The following is a 23,365-nucleotide window of genomic DNA, read 5'->3' on the forward strand; positions in this document are numbered from 1 at the left end:
ACCTGGTGATGTAATTTGTGTTCCAGAGCTCCTCATGGGATCAGACTGAAACTGGACTCCAAATGAATCCACATTTCCCCCCTGCTTCATCTACTTCATTCACTTCCTTTCTCCTAAGAGCACTGTCTGGATTAATCATGCGAGGAGGAATAAGAATTCTTGCTTCAGGTTCTGCTTCTAGAGAAGCTGAGCAAACTATAAGGTTGGGCTTCTAGAGTGGATCACTCACTGGCTGAATGGAACTGAGGGATCCATCACCGGTGGCAGGTAGAGTACTGTTAGTCCCAGGCATGTTGTAGCAGTGCAATTGCTAAGATTTGTGGTGAACTGGGGCAGAATATAAGTGAAAGGGGATTGCGGTGGCTCTGAGAATGGACTGCTCAGATCTCCTTCAAGAAAGCCTGCTGAGAGGAACAGAGTTGACTGATAGCCATAACTGCTGCCCCTCTGGATCCATCATGTTTGTACCAAGGCCATGCTTCCCCTGGGCTATTCCCAGCCAATGAATGAGCACAGCAGTCGTACTAGTGCTGGCCCATTCCTGCCTGAAAGGAGACTCCTCTAATTGGTGACTGTGTCAGGAACTCCCCATCATCCTGACCAAAACTTTCTCAAAACTGAGCTATAGTCTGAGGCTCTTCCTATCCAATCCTCCTTCCTTCTCTCTCTCCTTGTACAGATGTCAGACTTACATTAGAGCCTAAAGGCTTTTCCTCCCTCCTCCTGCTCCCTTCCTTTTATCTTTCATAAGTGTTTCCTCCAATAATTCTCTTGTATATCTAATCCTATCTTGGTGTCTGCTTCTTAGGGAACCTGAACTGTCACAGGCTGTTGCAACAGCTGGTGCAATGCTGCTGGCGTTGAGAAGTATGAAGAAACAGTAACTATAAGGACTAAGGAATTGAGGTGGACATTGCTAAGCTGCACTGACAGTTGAAGAGGTACAATGACAGACTCAAATGCATCAATTAGTAATTTAAAGCAAAGTGATAAGGTCAGAGAACCTCCTTAGCAGCTTTAAAGAGATCTTCATTTCCTATGGCTGAAGGGCAGAGGGAGCTGAAAACCAGGCACAAGACTTAAATGTAAGACTGGCAAAACTTCAGAAAAGGCTGAATATATTCTATGTCAAAGTCAGAGCTTTGATAGGGAAGAGAAAGGGTGCTGAGCCTGGGATGGGGATATCTAGATAGATTCACTCGAGAACCTTGAACCCCCAGATTATCTTGTATTCTCTGAGCAGTGGCAAGTGGCTTAGTTTGTTGGTCAGGGGCCTGGAAGAAGCAAGATAGCAAGATTGAAAGATTGGGGACAAGGAGGTCTGGGGAAGAGGTATGTGAATGGACCTATGCGAGTAGGCACTAAGTTTGAAGATCTTTTCATCACATGTTAATGGCCACCAGAGAATGTCCACAGCAGAAGAGGCACTAAACAACCAAGTGGAAAGGATGATTTGGCCAGTAGATGTCAGCCAGCCTCTGTCACTGGCCATTCAGTGCTTGGACAATGGGCTCATGAACAGAATGGCTGTGTTGGCAGAGATGGAGGCTAAGAACGGGCCAGATAGCATGGCCTCTCTCTCACTAATGTGCATCTAGCTACTGCCACCACCAAACATCTGACCTGGTAGCAACAGAGACAAGTCTTGAGCTCTGGGTATGCAATCATCCCTTGAGGAAACCAATCATTTACTTAGTGGCAATTTGATAACATCAGATCCTTTCTGCCCTGAAAAGGGCAACATTTCATCCTGATTGAGGCTGACTTATATTCTGACTCATTTTCTTGCCCACAGTGCTTCAGCCAGCACCACTACCCAAGGGCTCAGAGTGTCTGGTCAACTGATATGGGATTCCACATCATATCACCTCAGCCCAAGTGACTTACTTTATGGCAAAGGAGGTGTGGTGGTGGACACATGACCATGGGATTCAGTCACTGTACCATATACCATACCATCCAGAAAGCTAATGACCTGACAGAATAGTGGAAGAGCCTTGGAACTAGTGGCCTGTGAGAATGGATTCTACTCTTCAGGATGGAGAGTACATCTTAAACCAATGTCCATTATATGGTGCTGTGTTCCAAACAGACAGAACACACAGGTTTTGGAACCATGAAATAAAAGTATGAATCTCAACACACACCAGGATTCCCACTTATCTATTTAGGGAATTATGCTTCCTTTCTAGATAACTTTTTGTTCTGTATAAATGTATAGAGGTTCTGGCTTCCAGAGTGGGCATGCTTACACCAGAGGGTACATTAAGAGGTCCTCTAAACTTAAGCTCTGGCTACCATCTTGTCACTTGGGCTCCTCATACCCCTAGACCAGCAGGCAAAGATAATACTAGTAGGACATCATAAGGCTATACAGATGCTGCTATACGATGGGGGCAGATAGGAATATGTTTGGCACTCAGGTGATCCTTAGGGCATATCTTGGTATTCCCGTGCCCAGTTTTATCAGTAAATGGGTAAATATAAAAACCACAGCCTAATAAGGACATGTTTACTAGAATCTCAGACCTCTTAAAGATGAGGGACTGGGTCATCCCACCAAGTAAGTCATCTAGACCAGTGGAGGTACTAGCCAAATGTGAGGGAAATCTAGAATGGATAGTAGAAGAAGGGGATGTTGAGTATCAATTATATCCTTGGGACCAAATGTAGCAATGAGAGTTTTAATTTGTCCCACTAACCTTCCTCCTATCAGTTTTCCTAGAAATTGTGACCAGCCAGAAACCCATAGAAGCTATACCTGGATGGAGTGAATTTAACAGGACAAACGAGTAGGTGTTTGGTGCCCCACTCAGACCTCATCTGTAGGCTGCTATGAGTGTTGACTGCTAATGGTTCACAGTTGCCCCTTCTTCAGAGAATGCCCTCAGCCCAATGGGAGCTGCCTCATCTAGGAGGTTACATCCTGCCACAGCCAGTGACTGACTAATATGGGAGTATAAAAGGCCAGCCCCCTTGCCTCAAGATGGAATCAACTCCATGGTGCAATGTGTGTTCCCAAGTTCTTCATGGGAGCAAAATGAAGCTGTCTCCAGTCAGGACTACGTTCTTGCTTGTTTTTTCCTGTTGCCCCATCTGCTTCCCTCACTCTACTTCTTCTGAAGGCACTCTCTCTCTCAATCAATCACTTGTACAAAGTATTCCCTTCTCAGGCTCTGTTTCCAGGGAACCCAGCTTAAGAAAAAATATAAAGCAAAAACTGATAGAACTAAAAGGAGAAACAGACAAAGCAATAATCATAGAGATTTTAACACATCTCTCTCAATAACTGATGGAACAAGCAGACAAAAATATCAATAGGAATATGGAAGATTTCAATGTTATGGTTAATACACTTGACGGAATTGACATATAGAGAATACCATCCCCAACAACTGCATAATGTATATTCTTTTCAACTGCGCATGGAGCAATTACCAAAATAGACCACAGGCTGGGCCATAATGCAATACTCAACAAATCTCAAAGGACTGAAATCACAGAGTATGTTCTCTGGTCAGAGTGGAAATAAGTAGAAATCAGTAACAGAAAGGTAACTAGAAAATCCCCAAATGCTTGGTTTTAAGCAATAACTCATAGGTCAAAGAAATCACAATGGAAATTAGAAAATATTTTGAAGTGAACAATAATGCAGTTACTACCTATCAATTTTAAAAATGCCATTAGAATCTATGTTTCATGCATGGTAAATTTTCAATCTTAAATTCCCTAGAAGCAAACAATATTCAACAGCATGAAACAGAAAAGTTCATACTGCCAGCTAACCACAACCGGCTGAAACTTTGTTTACCGCTACCAGATTATTACTAGCTGGGAAACCAATATCCTGATGAAATACTTTCCCGAGGGTGAAAGGAAAAAAAAACGTGAAACCAAGAAAACTCAGAGGAACTGGCATGCACAATGAGAACAGCTTTGCTGTTAGAGGGACTACTCTGGGTTTAACTCTTTTCTGACAATCAAGGCACAAATATATCAGGAACAAGCCTGATATACTTACAAGGCAAACTTCCATATAATACTTTCCCTGAATATTTCTTTCCAATGCTCCACGGAAGTGGCTGCTTAGAAATTTCTGCCCAGCAGGCCACAATAAATAAATATTTTACAGTCATTCTCTTGGTATGATAATTTTGCTCATATTAATAGCTAACCAAAAGAAAAACCTACTTGAAATTCAACTTCTATTAATTAACCCAAAGTCATCACACATAAAAAGTTATTGCTTACTGCTACACTAAAAATAAACGAATCAGCTTATATAAGATCTCTGTAATTAATCAGAGAAAATTAATAATTTTATGGTTTTTCCAGTAAAAATAATGACCTCAGTATAAAGCTATAACTCATAAACCTCCTGGCATTTGTATTTCTAGCACTCCAAGATAATATTGTATTACCAGTTGATGCTGAATATTTTCATGACGTTGCTTAAGAAGTTCTTCTGTTCTCTGCAAAAGACCGAATTCAGCTTTAAATTCAGCTATTATCTGATGCTTCTTTTTGAAAACTGTACTCTTGCTTCGAAGTTTACTGACATAGCGTTTGAACTGTAAAAGAACACAATATGTAATCTAATGAGTAGAAAAGTAGCTGCTAAAAATCATATATAACTTCAACGTATTAGAAAAAATTTTCTTTTCTACTGTCCAACATGTGTGCCACAAGTATATAATAACTTAGTTTTATTAGAAACCTTGAAAAGACTAATTGCTCAATTAAAATACTTTGTGTATGTTTTTATTTTTTGGATCCATCTAATTATTATAAATCCTTATGTAAAAGCTATTCATTTGGGGCTTTACAAATAAGGATTAGGAAAACAGAAACTCAACTCTATAAAAGAAAAAAGGTTAAAAAATAAAAGAAGGAAAAGTAGGAGACCAGGTCTGGCTGTGGTATTATATTTCTCATGTATTGTACTATTTTGGCAGCACTGGATCTACTGGGATTCATACAGCTAATCAGAAGAGTCAACACTTGTAGCTACTATTTATCCTTTAAGAAATGTACTGTAACCATGTACTCTAAGGAGCATCTGAGACATTGGGATGAAACTCATCCCAAAGGTTAAAAAGCTAAGAATATTCCAAGTTAGTGGGAAAATACAGTTGCTTAATTCAGCTATTTACTTACTAATGATATTAAAGTTATAACTACGCTACTCTAATGGAAAGACCCTGTTATTAAGTAATACCAGCTACAGTTTAGAAAAGCAAATGAAATGAACATTTAAAGGAATTCATTTGATAAGTAGTATTTATTAACTATTATGTACTAGGCACTGTGCCAGACACTGAAAATACAACTCTAAACAAGATAGTCACAGGTCCTGCCCTCATCAAGCTTAAGGAATAGTGAGGAAAACAAACAAATTGAACTGATGTTTACAACCGTAGTGAACACTGTGAAAAAGTGAAGGGGCCCTAAAAATAAATAATAGTTTAACCTGGGTTGGGATGAAGGAAAGGTGGGGTTGGGATTTAGGGGAGGTGGGTTATGGCAAGCTTCTGAAAATAATTATACTTAAGCCAAGACTGAAGAAGCAGGAGTGTGTTAGAGGAAGGAGGAAGAAGTAGGGAAGACTATTTCAGGTAGAGGAAACAGCAGGTGTAAAGGTCCTGAGGCCCAGGCTCATTAAAAGTATTGCTTAATATGAGAAGCAAATGTGAGAAATTTCTGGTATTTCTGAAACAAAACATAATATTTTTTAAAAAGTCACTTCCTCTTATGTACCATTAGTACTAATAACTCCCAGATGTTTTTTACTACACAAAATAATTTTTTTCTGCTCTAACTATCCTTCTATTAACTACATTATAAAGAAACTTTCCATGGTAAGATTCTGGCCTATTATATTTAAACACATCACTTCAAAACAAAAGTAAGTTTCCATATCATATGAGACAATTCTTTGAAAATCTTAGCCTTTTTAATGTCCCATCTTTTTTAAGATTAATTTTGGTGGGAGAGGGTTAGAAATAATTTTATAAATAATAAAATTAATGAACATATTACTGAAATTTTGGAAAACATGACAAATTCACTCATAGCTACTATCCCAATGCAAGTTCAATTACCATGTTGGTATTTTTTCTTCTAAGTTTTAAGTCTAAATCTAAGGTCAGCGATTCTAAATTGTAAGGTAGCAAATTAGGAAGTATAATATTTCTAAAATTTAAGTGTTTTTTTCCCTTAAAGACTTGATTGATTCCTGAGTATACAAAAAAGTCCTTAAAAATAGTAAGATTAAAAATTCTTCACATAAAAATAACCTTCTAATTCCTAGTTTAGACATATTTTAAAATTTGACTTAAACTTTGAAAGAAATGAAAACATTGTGTTTTAGAGGAAGGAAGTTCGAAATATTTTTCTAACCGTGATTAAGACAGTTTTAATATTAAGGAATCCAGCCCACACACAGCAAATTACCAATGGCTGGATTACAGAAACGGTTTTAAAATTTTAAGTCATACCAATGTACCTAGAAGTCTCACAAGGTACAATTTTTCCTTTTAAAGAATAAATGTGTAAGCCTGACATAACCACAGACTCAGAATCCCTAGAGTAACTGTATGTTCTATTAAAAGTGTCCTGGGCAAAGTGCCCAAAATGAAATCAACCCTGTTCATCTGCTATCCTCTGTATTATCTAGGCCAATTTTCCCCTTCTCTATCTTGCTGTGCTCCAGAACTATTTTTAAAAGCTAAAAGCTATAAATGTTTTTGGTGAAAGAACAAACCCACCAATTACTCAATGTGCTCTATGCTGATTGGTTATTATTTGACATTCACTGGATAAACTACCAAAGGGAAGGGTAGTCAAGGTCAGATTAATGACGGTTCCATACAATTAAGCAGCAGGTGACTATCAAAGCACTCTAGGGGCTCTACTACCTCTAATGAATTAGACGAAAGAAAACTCATTATCAATGTTTTTCTTCCATTGGAAGTTTCTTCTATCACTTGGATTTTAGGGTATTTCTGAATTTTCAAATTAAAAAAAAACCACGATGAATATATTGAAGCTAAATCTTCATACATATTCTTACTAATTTCTATAGGACATATTTCTAGAAATAGAAGGAAACAGAGTTTTGATACATTCTGCCACACTGTCTTTCAAAGGCTATTTATAGTACTTTTTATAATTGTCAATTTGATAAGTAAAATAGCATCTTACTTTTTATTTGCATTTCTTTATTAGGGAACTTCACTTTTTCGTCATGTTCATTGTGCATCCATGGGGATTTTTTTTAAATGACTTGCCTGTCTTTGGCCCAATTTTATTGGAGCTTTTGACTTTTTCCTGTGGATCTGTAACAGTGATTCTCTTTTTTTTTTTTTTTTAATAAGTTTATTTATTTATTTATTTTCCCCCCAAAGCCCCAGTAGATAGTTGTATGTCATAGCTGCACATCCTTCTAGTTGCTGTATATGGGACACGGCCTCAGCATGGCTGGAGAAGCGGTGCATCGGTGCTCGCCTGGGATCTGAACCCGGGCCGCCAGCAGTGGAGCGCGCGCACTCAACCGCTAAGCCACGGGGCCGGCCCGATGTAACAGTGATTCTCAAACTTCCTGGTCTCAGGAACCCTTTATATACTTTTAAAGTTATTGAAAATCTCAAAGGGATTTTGTTTATGTAGACTGCTGGCATGGTAAATTTGAGCGGAAAGAACAGAATTTTCAATTAATGGATCTCTTACTTCATAACAATAAAAAAATCAATTCTAACTGGATTATAGACTTAAAAGTGAAAGACAAAACTAAAAATCTTTTAGAATACAGGAAAATATCACTGATTTTGAGATAGGAAAGGATTTCTTAAACAAGACACACAAAAAAGCACAAACTGAAAATAGATGATTGGTAAACTTAACTTTGCTAAAATTAAGAACTTACATTTATCAAAATATGTATTAAGAGATTAAGAATATATAAATTTTATTTATTTATTTATTTTTTAATTTTTTAATTTTTTCTCCCCCAAAGCCCCAGTAGATAGTTGTATGTCACAGCTGCACATCCTTCTACTTGCTGTATGTGGGATGCGGCCTCAGCATGGCCGGAGAAGCGGTGCGTCGGTGCGCGCCCAGGATCTGAACCCGGGCCGCCAGCAGCGGAGCGCGCGCACTTAACCGCTAAGCCACGGGGCCGGCCCAAGAGATTAAGAATATAAATCACAAATTGGGAGAACATTTTGAAACCCATTAAACCAATAAAGGATTTGTATCCAAAATATATAAATTAAGCCTACAAATCAATGAGAAAAAGGCAAATAATCTAACAGAAAAATGGATAAAATACTTGAATAGGCACTTCATAGAAGAGAAAACCAAAAATGGCCAACAAACATATAAAAGATGCTCAGCCTCATTAGTAATCAAATTAGTAATACAAATTAAAACCACAATAAGATACCATTTTATTTTATTTTATTTTATTTTATTTTATTTTTTTTTAAAGATTTTATTTATTTTATTTTTTTCCCCCCAAAGCCCCAGCAGATAGTTGTATGTCATAGCTGAACATCCTTCTAGCTACTGTATGTGGGACCCGGCCCCAGGATGAATGGAGAAGTGGTGCCTCGATGCGCACCCGGGATCCGAACCCGGGCCACCAGCATTGCAGCGCGCGCACTTAACCACCAAGCCACAGGGCCGGCCCTAAGATACCATTTTAATACCCACCCAATTAGCAACAATAAGAAGTCCTTCAATACTAAGCATTGGTGAAGACGTGGGGAAAGTGGAACAACGACACATCACTGAGAGGACGAGATACATAACTCAGAACAACAGTCTGAAAAACAACCTAGCGTATCCACTAAAGTCGACATTGTGCTTATTCTATGCCCCACCAATTCTGCTTCAACGAATAGCAGGGCTTCTCAAACTCATCTATGGTGATGGGGCACTTTTTAAAAATTTCTAATCGTTTGTGGACTGGATACTTTTATAAAATAATAAAAATGTTTAGGCAAACTACTATAAATGTTTCTAAATGCTTCCTTTCAACTTACATGGTCATGGATTAGTAACTAATGGTTTGTGGACTAGAACTGGTCTTCAGACCACGCTTTTGAGTAGCACTGCTCCAGAGCAGAGCTTCCTAAACGGGATATGTTCCAGTACACTCACGTGGCACAAATATTGCAGGTGTGCCAAGTATTAATCCATTGAGGCTTTGCAGCAGCTGGGCAAGATATTATAAAGAACTCCTACGCCAGTCACCCTCAGCTATAAACAGCCTTATCCTTTACCTCACATGCTAAACAACGATCATTTTCTTTAAGTGTCAGACTGTGAGAAAGTTAGGTAACATTGCCTTGGAAAAATCCTTGTTCGTGGCCACTGGGAGATACACATAAGAATGTTGACAGAAACACTGCAATAGCAAAAAATTGGAAAACAAGCCACAACACATTGTTGTATATTCATACTATATATATACAGTGAAAATAAACAATTATAGGTTCAAGAAATAATGTAGTGCAAAAAAAGTAAGTTACAGAATACATAGAGTATGCTCCCATTAGTATTGCTTAGGAAAACTAAATAATACATTGTTTATGGATACAAATGTGTGGTCAAACAGTAAATAGAAGCCAGATAATGATAAATACCTAACTCAAGATGGTAGCTACCTCTGAGAGGAGTAGAAATTGGATGGGATAGGGGAGAGGCACACAGGGAACCTCAAAGATTCTTTTTTTAAGCTGAGTTATCATGATCTCATTATTATTAACTCCTCACATATAACACACACACACACCCACACACACACAAAAACGCTTTTTCACCTACTCTTACTTAACACAATTTTTTAAAATTAAACATTTTGAAAAGTAAATAAACATTAAACAATCAATCTAGAAAGTCCTAAATCTAACCAATGAGTTCCAAGAGAAGAGAACAGGAAAAAAAAAAAAGTAGAAATAATACAAGAGAATTTCCCAGAACTGAAGGACCTAAGATTCTAAATTAAAGGGCCAATGTAATGCCCGGCTCAATGAATGAAAAAAAGAGTTATATTTAAGCCCATAATCTTAAAAATTTAGAAAATCAGAGGTAAAGAGAGGATCCCAAAAGTTTTGAGAAGAGGTAAAATAACAATAATAACAATGAAAGGTCACATCAAAGGACTGGGAAACAGCCTCAGACAGCAACAATGAATACTAGAAGCCAACAGAATAATGCCTTCAAACTTCTCAGGGAAAAGATTTTCAACCAGAATTCATTATCCAGTCAAACTATCAATCACGTATGAGAAAGGACTGAAGACAGTTTCAAACAAGCAAGATTCTCAAAAATTTATCTTCCAAGTCCCTCTTTTCAGGAATATTCTCTATAACAACAAGGAAATAAACCAAGAAAGAGAAGACACAGAATGCAGGAAATAGGGGATCTAAAATAGGAGAAGGGGGCCGGCCCGTGGCTTAGCGGTTAAGTGCGCGCGCTCCGCTGCTGGCGGCCCGGGTTCCGATCCCGGGCGCACACCGACGCACTGCTTCTCTGGCCATGCTGAGGCCGCGTCCCACGCACAGCAACTAGAAGGGTGTGCAACTATGACATACAACTATCTACTGGGGCTTTGGGGGAAAATAAATAAATAAATAAAATTAAAAAATAAATAAATAAAAATAAAATAGGAGAAGGGTAAGAGAAATTCCCAGGATGATGATTGCGAAGCCCCAGGTTACAGTTGTACAGCAAGCCTAGAAATTAATCTTCCCAGACTGGAACAGAAGAATGAGAAGGGCTCCAGAAAGAACGAATCCAAGGTTTAAAAAATTTAATTAATAGATTACTGTGTATGACTATATGCCATATTAAGAGAAATTGTACAGTTCTAATAGAAGGTCTGGAGCTGAGGGAGTGAAAGGTACATAAAAAACTAATCAAACAAAAATGAAAAAAAATGAGGTCAGTATTAATTTAAGAAAAAGAAGTATACAAGAAAGGATGTGTAATCATAGTATACTACGTGGCTCAGCTGTAAACAATATGTTTATACAATCATCATAATGAATAATGATTTAACCAAAAATTATAATTTTTGGGGGAGGCTATAAAGAACGGAATGCTGGGTATGGAAGGGTAGACAGGGAATGGGGAGTGTAGAGCTAATTCCTCATTTCCTATGGTAGTATGTCCAAAATTGAAAAAAATCAAGAAATTTCAGCATAAACGTTATTTAGAAACACAAAAGTAAATACTAGAAGAAACAAGTAAAAGCATTAGGATTGGTTGCCTCAAGGCAGCATGACTTGAGAGTGTAGAGGGGGATCATTATTTTCATCACGAGCTTTGTAGCACTGTTTTACTTTTTAAACTACATTATTTGTATTAATCTAAAAAAATTAAACTAAAAGAACAACCTACCCAAAAAAAGCCCATCACTAACAAAAACCTAATAGCTGATAGATTTTATTTTGAATAGACTTTGAGTATTAGAAAGCAAATTTACTCATAATTCTGTGTTGTAATAACTTATACGAGCAAAAATTCACAAATAATTTCATTTAGAACTTAATCATTAAAGATCCTAGGAGCAGTACAATAGGGTCACAGGCGCAGTTCAGAGAGCTGTTAAGATCATGGGCTTTGGAGTCAAAGATATATAATTTCAAATCCTGGCTCCACCACTTAAAGTGAACTTGGGCAAGTGACTTTTGTCTTTATATACCAATTTCTTCAACAACAACAACAAAAAGGAGCTGACAATACTCATCTCAGAGTAATATGAAAATGTATGTAAGGCAATTAGCACAATGCCTAGTGTAGAATACAATAAATAGGATCTATCATTGTTATAATTAATTATGCTATAATGATTTAATAAAGCATTCTTGACTTAAATGTCTGTAATTATTAATAACCATAATTGCCACTGTTTAGTCGCCAATTCTTCAATATACTTTATTATTGTGTAAAGGGTTTTTTATAACCTTTGAGGATCAAAACATACAATGTTAAAACATTACAAAATGAATGATTATTTGTCTAAAATAAAACTAGGTAGTTTTATAATTTTATTTATTTATTTTTCCCCCCAAAGCCCCAGTAGATAGTTGTACGTCATAGCTGCACATCCTTCTAGTTGCTGTATGTGGGATGCGGCCTCAGCATGGCCGGAGAAGCGGTGCGTCGGTGCGCGTCCGGGATCTGAACCCCGGCCGCCAGCAGCGGAGCGCGTGCACTTAACCGCTAAGCCACGGGGCTGGCCCATAAAACTAGGTAGTTTTAAAATAAGATCTATAAAATGTCCTAAAATTCTATAAAAAATTGAATAACGGATAATGATTAATAATGTCTGTCATTATGTTTGAACACAGTTAAAGAGTACCTAGGAAAATAAGAGATAATTACTGTTCCTTCTAAATACTAAAGAAATGTTGAGTAATTAGAATGAACAGTAAAGTTCTAGGTGTGATGGACACTCTTTAGAGCTAAAATAGAAAAATTATTACTGCAAGCAACTACAAATCTACATAATCTGAGAACAACTATGTAAAAATTTTGTATATATGTCTATAAACCAAGATTGGGAGAAAATTAAGAAATAAAAATAGCTGTTGTGTTGGGCAGGTAGGGTTATGAGTCAATTCTTTGAGATTTATTTCTTAAATATTTAAAAAATATAAAAATATTTTTAAAGGAACTCTAGCATAGGAGACAAGCAACAAATCCTTGGGACCTTAAGGAAACAGCTTTCTACAGTGCATTACAGCAGGTCAATCAAGCAAATTTGTCATTAAAATGAACTATAAAGCTTGCTGCTGTGGAGGAAGGCCCATTATAGCAGCTGTTACTAATCATGTGGAACAATACACATTTGTAGTCTAAACCTGTCACTTATGAAAGAGAAGTCATCATTTTAGATGCTGAGATCTTAATGCTTTATACTGCTAGCTTCTGGTTTAGGGACCAATTTTACAGATTCAGCTCCCTTGTGATCAAAATGGAATTTGACAGATGTTCTTTCTCCTTTAATCCATTCAGTATGTTTTAGAACCTTTAATAGTAATGATCAAAATCTGGGCTAGCTTTTTAAATGGACAAGGCAGCTTATTTCCCTAAGTATGTAACTATTTACAAATGCTTTTCAAGCGTTTCTGAAACTTAAAAGTATTACTGGATTCCAGACATCATTCTGGATATTTACGTGGAAACAAGAATCTCTGCTCCTGCTGCAAATTTTCCACTTCAATATCTGGCATGAAAACTATGTCCACAGTAATTAGCCACGAGGACTTCACGAGACAACCATATAATCAGTACTTCATATTGTCGAGAACCACAAAGAGCTACTTTTTTTAAAAGCACTATTCTCTTGTTACAGAGAAGGAAACCTACAAAGAAATTAGTACAACTCACCAAAGTTCAGCAAGTTAGAAAAACTGGACTAAACTGAGTACTTATGTCCCCAGATCCTGTTAGTCCAATATCCATCCTATTTTCCACTTCTTAATTAGATCACATCTTTGTCAGGTATTTCATCAAATGATTTTTAAGCATAGAAAACTACAGAAATAGGCCCAAGAGAGTTAGGTGTGAGATGAGATAACACCAACCATTCAAGAGTAGCATGAATATGCTCAATGGCCATAATTTTTTTGCCCATTTGTCAGTGTCTTGTATTCTGTCTGAATTCAGACTTGCAGAAAATCTGAAAAGGCCATCTGTTTATGTCATGCTTCATGTCATAAATCATTTGAACTCCCTCAAGTCTGGTCTCCGAGTTACTATTTGTTTTAAAGCAAGAAAAAAATGTTTCAAAGCAACCTTTGTTTTCTGCTAAAATGACAGTCTTTTCAAATCGCCCATCATAACCAGCGCCATTTATATAGACACACACATACAAATCCTATTCTAACCTTTTCCAACCTGTTAGTATTACATTTTTCACTTTAAATTAGAAAATTTCAACAAGTCAAGCAAAAAAAATGTAATTGCCTACATATGGTAGTGGACAGTTAACTGCTAATTCTTTTGAGAGAGTCTATAATAAGGAATATGATATATGCTGGTAGAAATCTGTCTTAATAGAAACTTGTGGCACAAGAACATCCGTCTGTGAAACACAGTTAATCATACCATCCAAGGTCTCTGTGCTTCTATTGTAAATCAAATCACCACCAGACAGCTGTTACTATATCCCTAATGGGGTTTTCAACCGCTGTCCAAGCAGTTACCTCTCAATAAAAGGTTTATGAAAAGTTTTCAAATTGTGGGTTAAAATTGCGGCATTAGCTAGATTGCATACATAATACACTACTTCTGTTACAGTGAACAGAATTTGAGCCAAATTTATTTGACTCTGTTTTGTTCTGTCTCTTGGGAAATGTTAGGGGCCTCAGGTCCTGCTATGAACTCTGAAGAGTGTAATGTGATTTGAAGGTTCTAAAAATATCACAGGTTTGCCTGGGCTCACTTAGAAGGGTGGATGATTTAATTACAAGTGTCAAAATTTGATTCCTAATTTTTCGGGATCTGACAGCTGCAGCAAATCTTGCCAGGACTCCCTTATCTTCATTGTGCTTCTCTTTGAAGTATTTAAAGAAGATTTCATAATCTTTGCAATTCAGCTCTAGGATTTCTGTCGGTAGCTGTAGAATGAATTGGTTGGCCCTTTCTAAAGCTGCTTACGAATATTATTTGACCCAGCACATTTTTAAAGTAGCCGTTAACTGCAAAACAGCTGAGCTTCTTCTAATGGTTAGGGGAGAAAACACAATAGACTCTATACCCATACACCATAAACCTGGAGTGACCTTTCAATGCATGAAATGCCAATGGAACCTTAACCAGAGGTCCATTTGTTGCTATAAAAAAGTTGAGACCCAAAAGGCATGCATGCATTTGAATGACAGCTCTGGGAAGGGTCCTAGCACTGCGTCATTAGGGCTGATTCTTTGTTTGCTTTTCAAATAATTAAACCAGAGATTCAGAGATATCAAGGTGACTAAAATGGTAAAAATCAGTAGCTATGTGGTACGACTATAAGAAGCACAGACTGTGTTCTTTGCTCTTCCATTGAGACAAAGTCTTCAAGCTCAGACTGCTGCCTATGAAAGGGCAAAAATCATACTTACCAAAAGAATTGACTGGAGGCTACCATATTAAATGGAAAATTTAGGTTTGTGGTCAGGTATTTAAAAATAACTTTATCTATAAAACACAATAAACAACTATGGTTAGGATGAAGAGTTACATATAAATAATTTTTCTTATCAATTGAAGTGCCAAGACATTTTTAACGTTATCACTTTTCTAATGAAAAAAAAATCTAGATTAGATTATACACTTTCATTCAGGTTTTCTACACGTTTACCAAGTGTCTATTACATGCCAGCTTTTAAGTAATGGTGGTGAACAAGAGATATGCCCCTGCCATCATGGAACTTACTGGTTTCTTAGGGGACGCAGAAATCGAACAACTGATGTTAAGTGTGCTGTATGTTACAACACACATGAACAGAGTGCTATGGAAATACATTTCAAGGTTGTGTGTGTGACCTGGGAAAACAGCGTTATGCTTCCCGGAAGAGATGCTACTTAAGCTCTTTCTGTTATCTTAAAAAAATCATACTGATCACAGCAACCTTTCATTGACAACTCAGAGTCATAATTATGACCATTAACTATCATACTATGCTATAATACTGTGTTTTTCTATCTCCTCTCACACTGAATCCTGCATAATTTGGAGTTTTATGGAACTCCAAATTATGGAAAACTAAGGTCACTTAACTTCAAATATTGGGACAGGATTTTAATATTATCATAACTTGGGATAACAGCAATAATTTACACTAAATAAATGCAGTTTATTATATGTTTATTATATCTCAATAAAGCTGTTTGAAAAAAAGGAAAGAAAACCCTCTGTGTGACAAAAGACACCATATACAAAGTTAAGATACAAATGACAGACTAGAAGAAAACAATTTCCAGATTATGTGGACAGATGCTCAATCTCACTCCTAATCGAGAAAAATGAAAATAAAAACAAAATACTGTCAGAATGACAAAAAATTAAAAGATTGAGGATCAAGTGCTGGTGAAGAGTTTAAGTAACAGAGGAAACAGATATTCCTGTACACTCTGGGTTGGAATAAATTTGGTACATCCATTCCATGGAACACAATGTAGCAGTTAAATGAAGAGAAGTACACGACAATAATTATTATTATAACTGCAGGTAATATTTATTGTTTCCTATAAGCCAGGCACTGTTGTATATTGCTTACTTGTATTAACTCATTTAACCCTCATAACTACCATATGAGGTGAGTACTGTTATTATTCCCACTTCATAGACAAGGAAACTGAGGCATGGAGGAGTCAGGTAACATGTTAACGTTGAACAGCTAATAGGTGGCAGAGCAGAGATCTGGAGTTCTGGCTCCAGAGATGATTCTCTTAACCTCTACAGAACAGCCTCTTCAATTAGTGACATGGAAAAACCTCTAAGACATGTTATTAAAAGCAAATTGCACAAAACACAGAGTATAACACCATTCGTATTTTTAAAAACCCAAAAACAATATTATCTATATCTGTATTTATCTCCAGAGAAAGGGCTGAAAGGATACAGAAAACTGGTAGCAGTGTTTTCTCTTTGGAAAAGAGACTGAGGGACTGGGATTGGGAGTAGGAGGCAATCAAGGGGGACTTTTGTTTTATGTGTATTGTTTGATTTTCATACCATGAGAATGTATTCAGGTATTCCTTGTATAATCAGATTTTTTAAGATTAAAAAACCCAAAATACTGATCCAGTACAATCTTTTTTCTACTCAATACACACATTACCTCTAAAATGCCCCTCATCCAGCTTCTGTTAGAATATTTTAAATGGTGGAGCACTCTACTTCACCAAAGCACCTCATTACTGAAATGAGTTTACTTCATTACTGAAAAAAGTTTAAGTGGTAGAAATTTTTCCTTATAGTCAATCAATGTTTCTTTTTCATCACCATCCATTGGTCCTAATTCTGCCTTCTGTCGAGCAAACAGGAATAATGCTAATCTCTCTGTGTTGGGGGTCCCCAAGACCATCCCCAGGTTCAATGATTTCCTAGGAGGACTCACAGGACTCAGCAGAGTCATACTCTTGGCTATGCTTTATTACAGTGAAAAGATACAAAGCAAAATCAGCAAAGGGAAAAGGCACATGGGGTGAAGTCCAGAGGAAACCAGGGGCAAGTTTCCAAGAATCTTCTCCCTTAATTCCTCCAGCAACGAGTTGTAATAATACCTGTGAAATGTTGCCAACCAGGGAAGCTCATTAGAGACTCAGCGCCCAAGGTTTCTACTGGGGGCTGCTCACGTAGGCTTACTCTGCCTAGCCCATACCAAAATTCTAGACTCCCAGAAGGAAAGCAGGTGTTCAACATAAACCACACTTTTTGTACATACAGGTTAGGCACAGTGAGCCATTCTTATCAGGGAATGGTGGGAATCCTTCTAAAATCCAAGTCCCCAAATGCCAGCCTAGGGCCAACTTTTTTTTTTTTTTTTTTTTGAGGAAGATCAGCCCTGAGCTAACATCCATGCTAATCCTCCTCTTTTTGCTGAGGAAGACCGGCTCTGAGCTAACATCTATTGCCAATCCTCCTTTTTTTTTCCCCCCAAAGCTCCAGTAGATATTTGTATGTCATAGTTGCACATCCTTCTAGTTGCTGTATGTGGGACGCGGCCTCAACATGGCCAGAGAAACAGTGCGTCGGCGCGCGCCCAGGATCTGAACCAGGGCCGCCAGTAGCGAAGCCACAGGGCTTGCCCAAGGGCCAACCTTGCAAGTGAGCTTTTCGAAGAACAGCAGTTTCAGGCCTGCTATGTTAATTCTTTTCTGCACAGCATCCTTTCCATAATCCTTTTGATATTTAAATGAAATTCTTTCTGTAGTTTTTTATTCTCAGGTAGTACATAATCAATTCTTTCTATGAAAGTTTCCAGATTTTTCATCCATTTTGGTCACCCTCACTTGGACTCTGGCTTGACTATGTCCCTCTTAAAACATGAAGCCAAAAATGTAAAATAATATTCCAGGCATAATTTCACTATAAATAGGATATTACATTTTTACTAATGGAGTTTAATATTTTGTTTTTTAAAGCTGCATTACTAATGGGTGATGTGTTGAGCTGGCAGACAAAGCTCGAATTCTATGACATTATATTTATAATTCCATTAATGGCATTTTGTAAGTTTAAGCACAAAGCTCCTACCTACCAAGATCATTTTGAATCATAATTCTATCATCTGTCTCAGGTTGACTATTCCTTTGAGTTCCTGTCATATGAAAATTATTAAGGGTTCTAGAGCCAGACTGACTTAATTCAAATCATGGTACTACTACTTACTAGCAATGTGATCTTGGGTAAGTTAGCATAAATCTTCCTTTGCCTCAGTTCCTTTATCTATAAAAACTAAGAATAATAATCATATCTATCTCACAGAGTTGTTCAATAAAATAAATGAGATAATGTATATAATAAGCCTAATATGGTATCTGGCACATTGTAATTGCATAATAAACAGTTATTATTATTATTTATCTAACTTATTGATAATAATAAACAGGTCAGGATCAAGGGCAAAGCTTTATGGCATTTTTTGGGTGACTTCTCTCACAGATGACAGCAACCAAAATTCTTTGAGAATATCAATTCAACCAGATTTATACTTTATTATATACTTAAATCCAATATAAAAAACTTCAAGATATAAAATATAGATATTAATTATAATCAATTTTTAATTATGTTAAGAGACTGTAGTCTCCAAACTTAAGCTTTTTATCACCTACCAAATACTGGTGGGAAGAGAAAGAAATCAAGATAGCCTAGAACGGCAAGAAAATCTCTATCATTGAGAAGATAATTTCAACTGTTCAAGAAATTCCTACTTACATCAGAAATCGGCAGAATAAGAGATAAACACATACCTGTGCTTATTCCTGTGATTTGCCTTAAACAAGGCAACACAATGAAACTAAAATGATAACCAAAATATATTGGAAAAAAAGCATTTTTAGATACTTTATCTTTTATTAATAAGAAAAATCAAGGGAACACTAAAGAAAAAGTCTAGTGACGAACAAATGCCTGTAGCACTTGTCATCTGCAATCAGAAGAGCTAAAATTCTTAGACAAAATGTAACATCTGGAATATTAATTTTAATGGCAGTAGGAAGCATCAAAAAGCATACTTCAGGGGCCTGCCCAGTGGCATAGTGGTTGAGTTCATGCACTCCGCTTCAGCAGCCCCGGGTTCACCCATTTGGATCCTGGACACGGACCTATGTGTGCTGAGGTGGCGTCCCACATAGAAGGATGTACAACTATGACATACAACTATCTACTGGGGCTTTGGGGAGAAAAAAGGAGAAAAGGAGGAAGATTGGCAACAGATGTTAGCTCAGGGCCAATCTTCCTCAAAAAAAAAAGAAAGAAAGAAATATCAAGCAGGAAATACAACTGACCTTATAAAAAAAAAATTAAAAAAGCATACTTCAACACTGAACTTTAAAAACTGCCAACCGACCTCTAAAAAGACAATGACAAAGGAATATCAATTACTATATATATAGTATTTGTTACATTTATCCTTATTAACACAGTTACATTCCTAAATTTTTCCAAGAAAAGATTAATTAATATATATGGGTAATCAAGGAAATAAGGTTTACACCCAAACAAATGGCTGTCATACAGTTTCTAGCAAGCTAACATTTCCAGTTAATGACTGTCTACAATGTAGTCCTGTTTAGAGTCAAATGTGACTCTCTCATTCTAGTAGTACCTTGAAGAATAGCAACAGTATTCACTTAGGAGCACAGCTGCAGAGGCTTTCAGACCTGGGTTCAAATCCCTGCTCTGCAATTCACTAACTGTGTGACTTTAGGCAAGTTACTTAAATTTCTCTAAGCCTGTTTCCTCAACTATAAAATGGAGATAATATTTACCTCATAGGCTTTATGAGAGGATGAATTAGGATATTTTATAATATATATATGTATGTGTGTGTGTATATATATATATATATATGGGTATCACATATATGTGTGTATGCGTATATATATAATAATAATTCTAGGAGGTATATACTAGTAACAGTCACATTTTACAGCTGAGTACAAAGAGGTAAGGAACCCGCCCAAGGCCACCCAGCTGGTAAGTTGACAAAGGCAGGATATGCACTTAAACAACCAAGTTCTAGAACCCATGCTCTTAACCATTCCACTATACTGCCTCTCACACATGTAGTAACATGTGGCCCACAGGAAAAATTATTTTCGGATGCCAGATGTTACATGTTGACTGAGCCTGTAAGTTTCTTGGAAGCTTTGACATCCATTATTTCACGTGTTCTTCCTAAGGACAATGAAGAGCAATCACCCCCATTTTACTCAAGGTCAATAGGAACACGTGAGCGAAACCTGGATCCCATCTTGGCCACTTCTTAGCTGTGTGAATCTATAACCTCCCTGAGCTTCACTCAACTGTAAAACATAAATAACAATAACATCTCTTACAAGAGGTAAAGAAGCATATGTTTGCAAAGCATCTAGCACAGAGCCCTGTATCAAAAGTGCTCAACAATGTCAGCCCTCCCTTTCCTCATTCTCCTATTTCTGACTCCTGGCATAGCATTCTTTCCAAACACCATGCTAACACTTCTTGATACCCTCTCACCAACTATGTTAACAGATGGGTGGCAAAAAACATCACTTTTTGGTGATTACCATGGGATACCAAATGAAATCTCAGTGAAGTCCAGCTATATTATATAATTTTAAGTATAATAAACTTCCTCCCTTTTGTCCGTATGGTCTATCACTTTATCAAAGTAGAAAATGAAATTAGTCTACCAAGATTTGTTCTTTATAAAATTATGCTTAATGCTCCCCAATACCTTCTGTTCTTTTAGGTAACTGCCAAATGATTTACTTGATTTGTTCTAGTTTCTAATCAGACATTCTTTAAAAATTAAGTTGACCTTATCATTTCCAAAGTTATCTTTTACCCCTTAAAAAAAAAGTATGCCTTTTTCTGTCATCAGATACTTCTCCTAGTCACCATAATTTATCAAAAATAAAAGCTAATAGGGCCGGCCCGGTGGCTTAGCGGTTAAGTGCGCGTGCTCCGCTACTGGCGGCCTGGGTTCGGATCCCGGGCACGCACCGACGCACCGCTTCTCCGGCCATGCTGAGGCCGCGTCCCACATACAGCAACTAGAAGGATGTGCAACTATCACATACAACTATCTACTGGGGTTTTGGGGGAAAAAAAGGGAGGAGGATTGGCAACAGATGTTAGCTCAGGGCCGGTCTTCCTCAGCAAAAAGAGGAGGATTAGCACGGATGTTAGCTCAGGGCTGATCTTCCTCACAAAAAAAAAAATAAATAAAAAAATAAATAAAATAAAAGCTAATAGCTTGGCACTAGGTTCTTTTCCCTCACATTTGCATAGAGGAAATATCTAATACTGAATTATAAGCACTATTCACGCTAAATGTAGCGATAGCAATTAGTATTTCTTGACAATTGGGCAGCATTTTCTTAAGAAAAGATAAAATGCTAGGAGGTAGCATGATGGCTTATAAATCAAAATTGCTGCATAATTAATCTTTTTTTTTTCCTGGATAGCAAGGTTGTCACGAAGCACATGCTGTTGGCTTCCAAGTATCATTTAAAAATATTCCCATATCTTAAAGCAATCTGGAACATTCCTTTGGATGTTCAAAGCCAAAGGAATTTTTCAATCAAGTGTTGACTTCTGAAATCTACTACCTCCTCAATAAGCTAAAAGGCATGGTGGGAGACTACAGTCAGAAGCACCACAGAGAAAAGTGGTACCGTGGGAACAATTCATTTGTGTTGGGCACAGTGAAGTTTCACTACCAATTTGTTAACAGTATGAATTCGATAAGTTTTCAAAGCCAAAATGAGGTTTCAACAGGAGCAGCTTTTCAAAGTAGCTTTTGCTGAGGCCTAGTAGCTAATAGAAAATAAAAAAGCCATTAAGAGGTGGTAAAGTACAGGCAATGTTTAGGAATTAAAATATGATCTATTACTTGATTTGCTAAAAAAAGTACTGAGCTGAAGACAAGATATTTTCCTTCATTCATTCACTCTTTCTTGAGCTAACTTTATGAAAAGGAGATGGGGAATTATATTTTTGGTGCTTAAGTTTAGTTATCTATAAGCAACAATGTTACTTGTCCTACTAATCTCAGGAGTCTGACAGAAGGCTAAATGAAATAACAGCCGTTAAAGCATTGTTCAAAAATTAAAGTATATAGCAATGCAAGATATAATCCTATTTTTATAATTGGTAAGCATCTACAATGAAGTCATTTTAATGGTACCCATCCCACTGGCAAAATACACATTACTGACAAAGTAACTTAGTGATGATCTTTTCTCAGCCCTTTATGGAATTACATTTATCAACAAATATAAATTTTTGTCTTATCTCTTAGTTCCTACTCATTTTGTTTCACTTTTATAACTTAACACTTGTATAAATCCAATATAAATCCACTTAATTAAAAAGTGAAAATGTGGGACATAAAATCACTAAGATCTCTATTGTTATACATCAAGAATATCTCAATATTATTGCAGAGTTTTCAGTTTTAAATAAATAGGTTCCATAAAATAAGATGAACTTCCCATTATTGATATTTAAACTAAAAAAGTCAAAAACACTAACTGTTTCAAACAAAAACCATATTCATATCTCTGTCCCATTAGATACCTCAACTTACCTCGTCTCCCTTCAAAACTTCAGTGCCATCAAATTCACGGGTCTGATTTGTCTTCACTGACACCTCTCTCTCTAAGTTGGCTAACTTCTCCTTTGCTTCCTGAAGTTCCTCAGCTTTGGCTTCTTTTTTACGAGAAATGATGGATGCCTAATTGAGCATTAAATATAAATGTCAAATAAGACATACAATTAACTTTCTATTATCTTGTGAAATTATCTATTTTTTAGATTTTACTGAGCTAAATTTTTAATATCAGGTATGCTTTTCCTGATCAATACTTCTTGCCCTACTATCTATCATCACCAGTTATATTTTTAGGACGAGTATGCAATGTATATTAAATACTAACCTAAAAACATTTTGGAAGACAAAGGCCCTGATATTATAGGACATATCAGCAGAGAAACAAAAATGCAATAGTAATAAAAATATTAAGATCTTGTCAAGTAACACTCGAATGCTAACGAAAATACATTCTAGGTAAGTAAATAGAAGCTATCACTAAGTCTATTGTTTCTCTGCATGGTGGGATTCTTTTTATTGGCGAAAACAAGAACACT

The 23,365-nt window shown here is 36.7% G+C and overlaps 1 protein-coding gene across 2 annotated transcripts in view; it reads right to left on the reverse strand.

Annotated features, from left to right (window-relative positions):
• The window catches only part of IFT81 (intraflagellar transport 81), a 78,444-nt gene that overhangs the window by 29,094 nt on the left and 25,985 nt on the right, over positions 1–23,365 (reverse strand). For both annotated transcript variants that reach the window (XM_004429994.2, XM_004429995.2), the window contains exons 11-12: positions 22,806–22,952; positions 4,422–4,571 (exon numbers count right to left, since the gene is read on the reverse strand). In XM_004429994.2, the coding sequence (XP_004430051.1) occupies positions 4,422–4,571; positions 22,806–22,952 (297 nt within the window). The remainder of the gene's footprint in view (positions 1–4,421; positions 4,572–22,805; positions 22,953–23,365) is intronic.

This window comes from Ceratotherium simum, chromosome 35, assembly GCF_057802395.1.
Source record: "Ceratotherium simum simum isolate JZ-2026a chromosome 35, ASM5780239v1, whole genome shotgun sequence".
In the NCBI taxonomy this organism is placed as follows: Eukaryota; Metazoa; Chordata; class Mammalia; order Perissodactyla; family Rhinocerotidae; genus Ceratotherium; species Ceratotherium simum.